The sequence below is a fragment of the Fusarium sambucinum genome, chromosome IV (genome assembly GCF_050947815.1).
Source record: "Fusarium sambucinum isolate potato_lamoka chromosome IV, whole genome shotgun sequence".
NCBI lineage: Eukaryota > Fungi > Ascomycota > Sordariomycetes > Hypocreales > Nectriaceae > Fusarium > Fusarium sambucinum.
This window is the reverse complement of record NC_139291.1, coordinates 4,035,787-4,045,396: the sequence shown is the minus strand read 5'-3', so window position 1 is coordinate 4,045,396 and position 9,610 is coordinate 4,035,787. Positions and strand designations below refer to the sequence as shown.

Here is a 9,610-nt window from a genome sequence, read left to right as displayed (position 1 = left end):
CTAACAATACGAGAAGAGTTCAGACCAGACCTTCTCTCGTAATGGTCCGGAAAATAGCTAAAACGAGGTTTCCATACCTTTATCACTTTGCAATCTTCATCTGTGTCGGAATAAATCCCTGAGTCTGTATCTGAGTCTGGATCAACCGCCTTCTTCGGGCGTGAACGGTGAGAATAGCTGTCTATCAATCGTGCTGCAGACGAATGTCCACTCAGTCTCGCCCAGTCGGCAGGAGTGTTTCCATCCATGCCATCCCTGACTTCTTTCGGGACGCCATATTCCAGCAAAGTCTTGATTGTCTCGATACTACCTTGCCCTGCAGCACTGTGAAGAGGAGTCACCTTGTCGAAGTCCGCTTTTCCTGGATCAGCTCCAGCCTTGACAAGTCGCTTTATTATGGCCAAATGATCTCTGACAGCTGCCGCGTGGATAGCAGTACCACCAAAACGACTTCCTGGTGCGTCAAGGTCCTCTTTTGTTGATGATCCAAGCAAAGAATCAACAACCCTATCGAGTCCTAGTGAAGCAGCATAGTAAAGAGATGTTGCATGCCGTGGGTATATATTCCACTTGAATGGTGCAGTGGCGTTTAAGACCTGTACCCACGACATGAAGTTACTCCGGTACTTTGGCTGGAAAATGTCCGTGCAGAGCTTAAGCAGATGCTTATCAGGCTCGGAATTTCGGAAGTGGTAGAACCAGTATCTGCTGGCATATATTATAAGAGGTAGCTTTCTTTGTCGACAAAGGTAGTCCTCTTGCGTGCTTGATGGCCCCGAAGACAGTCCAGAAAAGGATAAGTACGTGAGGCAATCTTGGGCCAGTTCCATATGACATCGCCTCGGCTTGAGGGCGAATTTTGCAGTCGCTGGATCCTGGCCAATCTCATCTGAAAGGAGGTAATCTCGTACTGAAAGGTGAGCTAGCATGACATAACCATCCGAGGAGACAGTAATAAGGCTATTGCCAAGGATAAGGATATCTTGTGGCGTCCGTAACCGAGCCTCGCCGTCAATATCCTTTCTTCCTTTTTCAATTGCCAAAGCTTCCCAGAGTTCATGCAATGTGAGAGGGATACGGGAGAGCGAGAGCCAAGTCATGATTTTTTTGACATAGGCAACTTCCGATGCAGTTGTTCGTGCTAACAATCTACCATAAGTCTCATTCAAACCTTCAGGTAGCTTAGAAAGACACTTCTTTATATCTCGGGTTGTCCTGCAGCGTTTGAGAGACTCAAGCTGACAAGAAACCCACTTAAAACTACCGGATATTGTGAGTACATGTCTTGGAAAGGATTTGCGGAGAGACATCTTACTTTCCATTGGACTTGGACATGAGAGAGGCTGATGCAAGGCTTTGGGTTTCTCGTGATAACTATTGTAGATCTTGTTCGTCACCGAGCCATACAGATATATATCGCTCAATATCGTTGTCGATATTCAAGATGTGGTCCTCAAGAGATACACGTGGAACCTCTGCGAAAACGCGTTGGATGGTGACTTCATTCCGGCTCGCCACTAGAGTATTGATAGATGTTGATGAGCCATCAAGAGGGAGGAGCCGTTTACTGAAACATTTGAAATCCTTTACCTCGTCTGCGCCGTCGATAAGAAGATAGATCTTTCGGTTTGTGGACAGTGCCTGAATAACTTCGAGTAGTATCTCAACAGTTGGGCCATCACCGCGATTCTCCCTCGTGCTTGACTCGTATGCTTCAAGCAATGCGATGGGGAAAGATTGAGTCTGGGCACATAATTGACTCAGCAGAGTCCCAAATATGTTGGTGATAACCTGTGTAGCGGGATCGCGGAAATCACAATATGCGAAGGCATAAGCAGCTGGTTCACCAAGATTTGTAATACTGGATGAAACCGCTTCAATTGCTTGGCTCCTACAGTGAGATTGGTTAGACCCAGATAGTTAACTAAAAGTGAGGGAGATTGAGGTACTTACATCATAACACTCTTACCAGAGCCCGCTTTATCACCGCTACTGTCAGCAAACCGATCAAAGTAAGAGGCTTGTTAGAGACTACTGGAAATACTCACGTGGACCACTAAGCCAAAGCATTGTGTTTCTTCCACAAAACCATTCTTGAAACCTCTTACTTTCCTGGAACCATTCGGCTGTCCCGGCTTGATGGGCTGACTTCAGTTGATGATGGGTCTGGCCAGGCTTGAGGGGTGAGAGCCAATTGAATATCTCTCTTTGTTTTTCATCTAGACTTGTTTCAGTGTTTGCGCAGCCGTGAGTTATGTCTTGAGTCACATACCAAATCGAGATGTTTCAAAATCTCTAGACAGTGTATCTATTCGCTGACCAGACTGCTTTGCTCTGCATTCGATAGAAAGCGATAGCCGCTCTATGTTTTTGACTAATAACCTAATTCCAGAAGTATTAGCTATCCTGAATGGTTGTTCTTTCAGTCTTTATCCCATATGTTCATGTACTTACGAGTTATGCGACGTAATCGCCAAGTTCAATGAGGCTTTGCAGCGCTGAAGATTAGCGATTGATTGCTTGGCATCATTCCCTTTCAATCGCCATGTTAATGCCTGTAAAAGAGCTTTTCCTTTAGACTCTAGAAGAGCATCAATTCGTTCTGGGTGAATTCGACTTTCGAGTGTCTGGAGTTCAGAGAGACAGTTTATTATGACGGGTCTGATGTTATATGCCACTTGTTCGGAGGTCTCATGATTTTCCGTGCCTACATTGTCTGAATCTTGTTTGATGCGAAAGGTAGGCTCTATTATTTCGATGAGGTTTCGAAGATCGCGAACCTCTTCTATTATTTGGATCAGTGTCCCCGGGACGTTTTGCATCTCTGTTCGCACACTATAGCACCAAGAAAGTATCGAGAAAGAAGCTTGGAGACATGCAACGGCTGCTGTAGTTATACTAAGAGGGTCCATGATGGGCAGAGAGATATCGACTGATGATGAAGCACGTTTGGTTAAGCTTGTGCTGTCGGTAGTATATTCGTAGTGAGAGTGTGTCCCACAGGCTGTTATTCTGGCCGGTCGCAATGACATGTTTACATTAAATAGCATACGTTAATGTGATTTTGTAATTCAGACCCACCATTTTCAACCCGGTAATATGCTGTTGTCAGCAGCTATTTTCACCTGATAGGGCATAGAAAAGAGAATTAAAAGAGCCTTGTTTTTTTCTATGAAAGGAGGGGAATTGGCTTGCTATTTTAGGTAATAGAGCAGCTAAATTATATAATATAAGCTTAGCTAATTAGGGCTATATAAATATTAATATATCCCCTATTTAAATACTAATATTATAGATATTTAAATAAATAATAAAGCTTTAAAATACTTTAAAATATATTTAATAAAGTATTTAGCTAGCTATAATATAAATAAAATAAGTGCCTATTAAGTAATAATAGAGTAAATAACCCTATAATTATAAAATATAGCGCTATAATATAGCTATAAGTATATACCTTTTATATAAGAAATTTTTCTTTTCTTTTTCTTTTTTAATTATATTTTTATAATAATAAGCCTACTATAATGCCTTATATTACTTAATAAAGTATATATTTAATATTTATAATACTAATATATTATAAGCTAGAACTTAATTATTTACTTATACCTTTAGTACTCTTATTACCTATTACCCTATAAGTTAAAGCTCTTTAAGCTTATAATATTTTATAATAGCTAACTCTTAAGTAGCTTAATAAAAAGTAAAGGAATACTATATATATAGCTACTATATATATTATATAAATAGTATATTAATAGCTAATATAGCTTATTAATACCCCTGCTATTACTGCTAAGATTATTATTATTATTACCTTTGCCTATAAGCTTTAATACTATAATTTAAGCTTAGTTTATATAATTTAATACTTTAAATAGCCTCTATTTCTTGCCTATTATACCCTTTAAGGTATTAGCCCCTTATTAACTTTATTAATAAGCAGTTTTCTATGCCTTATTTAGGATACTTCTGCAGTCTCCTTATAGGGACTAAGGAGGACTTACTTTACTATTATACTATTTTTAATAATTCCTAGCGCTATATATTATATTTTTTAAGTAATTATAATTATAAGGCTATATAAGTATACTTTATTTTCTTTAATTAAGCTTTTTATTAACTTAAATTATACTCTTAGGCCTCTTTAGCTTAATCCTTTAGTCTATTAGCTAGCTAATATAGCTAATAAGGTAGGGGATAATATCCTTACCCTAGATAAGCTTAATAAGCTTAATAATATAAATAAAGCTTTTTTTCTTTTTTTCTTTACTTAATTAAGCTTACTTTATTAATATATAAGCTAATTTAATAATATAAGAAAAGAAAAAGCTTAAAAAAAGTATTAAGAGGCTTTTACTTTTATTTAAAGAAGGGTCTGCCTTTCTATATTACTTTAATATAGTAAAGTAAGCCTCTATTACTCTAGGCCCTCTAGGCTATAAAGTTTTCTCTTTCTCTGCTAAGGCTATTGCCTTTACTATTTAAATATAAGTTTAATATTATATTCCTTAAGTATTATATATAAGCTAATATTATAAATAGCCTTACTAATAATATTACTTTTAGTATTTCTTTTTATATTATTATAGCTAGGGTTATAGCTTTATTATAACCATAGCTATAGCTATAAATGCTTATTAGGTATATTAGTTTTCCTTTTTCTATATACTTTAGTGCTTAGTTTTTATATATATACTATATTAAGGTATTTAAGCTATCCTTTCCCTTTAATATAGAGGAAGTAAATAAATATATCTTTTTATATATTTTAGTGCTTTTTACCTTCTATTTCCTTGCTTTATAATAACTTATAATATATTTAAAAGCTCTTTAAAGTACTTAAACTATTATTATAATAATACTTTTATAAGCCTATTTATTAGTATATTAGCTATTAATAAATATATAACTTTAAATAACTTTTTTAAATACTTTTACCTTAACTATATACTTTAAATATTAATATAATAAAGCCTTATAGTTATTTAAGAGCTCTAATTAATTATAAGTCTAATAGTTTATTAGTTATTATACTTAATATTATAAAGTAACTCTAGATTAAAGTATAAATCTTAGAAAAGGCACTTTATTTCTATTATTTCTTTTACTATATGCTTTAAAGCGAATAGCTTAGCTTTAGTAATTAAAGTTATTACTATTAATTACCTTAATGCCTTCTAATAAATTATTTCTTTAAATAAGCTTATAAGATAGCCTTATAATAATTTCTACATATTTATATTATTAGTAAATAAAGTATTACTTATAATAATAAGAGCTTATAGCTTATTATATTTACTATAGGTTAGGCTATTAAATCTTATAAGGTAAAAATAATAAATTACTTAAAGAGTAGCTTTTTTATAATAAGTATTTAAATTAATAAGGAATTATAATAATAAGCTAGCTATAAAGGCAATATTAAGTTATAATATAATTGCTATATAGAGCAGGGATTTAATAATTTCTTAATACTTTTTTATCTTATTAGGTAGTATTTAATTTTTATAAGGTAAAAGCTCTATTTATAAGATTAGGGTTAAAGGGAAGCTATTTCTAGCATTTTAGCTAAATTTAACTGCTATTTTCTTAATATATAAATTATAATATAGAGAGATAATATAATTTAACTAATCTCTAATAATCTTAATACTAAGAAACTACTTAGCTTTTAAATTATATATAAATTTAAACCTTTTACTTCCTTTTAAGTATTTAATAAGCTTTAAAGCAGTATTTAAGTTACTTTTATAATAGAAAATTAAGATATTATTAATAAAGAAAATTAGGTATATTTCCCTCTTTAGATTATAAAAAAGGCAAGGTTTTTTTATATTTTATTTAAGTCTAAATTTATATAATTTAGCAGTAAATATATTAAACTAGAGCTTAAGTAAATCTCTAAGCCTATAGAGAGCTTAATTAATCTTAAGGATAAAATTATATTCCTTAAATCCTAGGGGAAAGTAGTAAAATATATAAAAGCTATTCTGTTACCTCTATATATTTATAAATATATTCTTAATATCTAATTACTTAATTTTAAAATTAAATTAAGTAGCTAAAGTTATTATTAAATAAAAAGAGTATACTATAAGTATTACTATATATATGCTTTTAAGTATTATATCTTAGAAGTTTCTATATATTATAATCTATACTTTATAGTATAGTAAAAACCTATTTTAGTTATATTTATATATAAGTATTTACTTTATTAATAAAGGCTTAATTATAGCTTTTTCCTATTTAACCTTCCTCTAGGTCTTTTTCTTAAAGAGCTTTATAATCTCTATATATACTACTTGCTTAAATAATATAATAAATTAGTACTTCTTAAGCTATTTTTATATCTTTAGTATAAATAAAAGGCTATCCTAATAATATTTTTAATTATCCTTAGGAATAGTTATTATTATAATCCCTGCTTAAAGATTACCTTCTTTCTTATTAATTATATAAAGAATTATAATAAATACTATTTTAAGCTTATTAAGATTTTTATATATTTCTTTTAGCTAATTAAATATAAAGAAAGCATTAAATAAATCTCTATAAAGCTTATATAATTATTAATTAAAGGTAATACTATACCTTTACTTTTTAGCTTTTTAAACTTATATACTTTAATATATTAATTCTTAAGCTAAAGTATAATTTACTTTATTTCTTAATTCCCTTAGCTAACCTTATAATTAGGCTAAAGGCTACTCTAGGTAATTATAATTTCCTTTTAAATTAGGTATAATTTATACTTTAAAAGGCTTAATTAAGTTATTTAAAGCTTATACTATTATTAATAGCAATAACTCTTTTATTATTATCTATAGGCTATACTTAATACTTAATAAAGACTTAGCTTTAGCTTTACCTATTCCTTAAGTATTTCTACTTAAATCTCCTATTTCTTTATAAGTAAATAAAATATTACTTATTTATAATAATAAGCCTGCTATATTAGCTCCTTTATTTACTTACTTATCCCTAAGGAAGTTATTATTTATCTTAGCTTATAATCTAACTATTAATATTAAATACTACTTTAAAGAGCTAATTTCTTTAATATTTTTACTTTTATAAATATTACTTATATCCCTATACTATATACTAGGCTCTAGGATCTATTAAGGCATTCAAAGTCTTATTAATACTTAATTTATTATATATATAGATAGGTAGTTTATACTTAGTTTAATAGTAACTATACTCTCTTTAATAGTAATTATACTCTCTTTAAGCGGCTATTTATATAGATTATATACTTTTACCCTTAAGTTTAAGCCTATTAACTATTCTTAAATTAGCTAATTATATATATCTAAGAGGATATTATATTTTAATACTATAATTAATTTAATTTAATTTGTTAATTTTATTAATAGAAACTTTACTATACTTAATTTATTAGGTTAATAAAAGGTTATTTTATTAAATATTATATTCCTTAATATAATTACTTTTTTAAGCTAAGGTACCTAAATTTAATATATATTATATACTATATAGCCTATATAATACCTAATATATACTCTAGGGCTTATTTTAAATACCCTTTTATATTTACTAGCTTTCCTTTTTTTCTTTAATAGATAGGCCTTATAATTATATATATAAATGCCTATCTAATTAAGGCAGAGATTAGCTATATATTCCTTTATTAATAATAAAGTATAGTTTCTAAATTAAAACTTTAAAGCTTTTAGCAGAGATATATTATTATTAGCTTACTAAAGGCTTTAATTAAGTAAATAAACTGCTATTATAATACTTTTAGGCTATAGCTCTAGTAAAAGCCTTATTCTATTTAATATAGTATTTAATTTTATTATTATAATCTTATTAGCTATCTTAATTACTCTATTTAGCTTATAAATATATAATAAAGGATATTTAAGAATTATCCCTTTAAGGTATACTTAAGCTTAAAATACTATATTCTTTAATATATAGATTATAGCTATTTTATTATTATAGTAAATAATATAAATAATAAGGCTAAATTATTATTTAATTTACTTATTATAGAATTAAAATACCTTAAGAATAAAAGCTATACTTTTATCTAGAAGAGGTAAAGTATATAAATAACTGCTATATTTATCCTTAATTATTAGTAGCTATTAACTTCTATTATAGCCTTTTTTATAGTCTTAAAGATCCTAAAAGATATATTAAAATAATCTAGGTAAATATTATTTAGAAGGTTTCTTATTAATTATTTAAATTACCTTTACTTAAGTATAGATTTTATAGTTAATATCCTTTATCTTATTAATTTAAATACTATAAGTATTATTTATAAGCTTCTCTAGAGTATTTTTATTAAAATAACTTACTCTTAGGTATTAAAGTAAGCTTAAGTTAATATATAATTATACTTAATCTTATATATATTAGGCATAGTTATATTATTAAGTATATATAATAGTAAAGAATATTAGTAATTATATAATTAGAATATTATTATAAAGTACTATTTAGCTATTATTAAGATAGAAGTAAATAGGTTTATATTAAAGGAATATTAAATTAAAGTAATAATTAAGATTAGTAATAATAATATTATTTTCTAGTATATTAAAGTATAGTATATAGTTAAATCCTATATATTAAAGCTTCTTTTTCTATAATAATACTTTTAATATAATATTTATATAAAATCTATTAATAACTTAAATATTTTTAAGAATAATACTCTTAGTATATTTCCTATTAGCACTATTAAGCGCTTTAGTAATTACCTTTTAGCTATAATTAATAATTAGGAATAATAATACTTTTACTTAAACTACTTTACTTTTATTAAAAGGTATAAAAATATAAGTAATAAGCTTATTAATTAAGTTAATAAGATATATAAAGCTATAAGTATTAAAAATAATACTCTTAGAGAGAGATTTTTAGCTATAGCTATTTAAGTAAATAAAGAAATTATACTTTTTAAAGAGATTTAAATTAAAAGTAATAAAATATTAAGGTATTTTATTCTAATTAATACTGCTTATAAAGCTAAATTAGCCTAAGTTATTATTTAGGCTAAGGACTATTATCCCTTTCTTTATAAGCTTTATTTTAAGGTTATAATATTTAGTTAATATTACCTTTTAAATCTTAAGAGCTTTCTTTTTAATTATTCCTCTAGGGAGCCTTATTTTCTTATAAAAGAATGCCTTTTTTAAGATATTATTATCCTCTATATATTAAGGATAATCTTATAAGTAGAGGCATTTTATTTAAGATTAAAGCTTTTTGCCTTTATTCTCTTTAAAGTTAAGTATATTACTAAGTATAATAAATATAGTATAATATATAGCGCTTAAAGCTTACTTAATAATAATATTAAGCTTATCTATATATTAATTAATTAACTTAATATTAATTTTATCTTTATTAAAATTAATAGTATAAAGTATTTATTATATTTAGCTAAATATAATTTAAGCTTAAATTACTATAAGGAAATTAAAAGTAGCTTAATTTCCTTAGACTTTAAAAGCTTTATATTATATAGTATAATAATAAACTATATACTATTTATTAAGCTATTTATTAGGATTAATATATATACTCTTTGCCTTTTTTATATATATATTATATACTTTAT

At 27.7% G+C, this 9,610-nt stretch overlaps 1 protein-coding gene across 1 annotated transcript; it reads right to left on the bottom strand.

Moving 5' to 3' along the window:
- Positions 1-1,100, bottom strand: FSST1_001341 (ankyrin repeat domain-containing protein; the record flags this gene model as incomplete). The annotated part of the gene is made up of 2 exons (XM_083227229.1): positions 1-30; positions 78-1,100. The coding sequence occupies 2 exons, from the start codon at positions 1,098-1,100 to the stop codon at positions 1-3; spliced, it is 1,053 nt and encodes a 350-aa protein (XP_083091523.1).
- Positions 1,101-9,610: the final 8,510 nt, after the last annotated feature.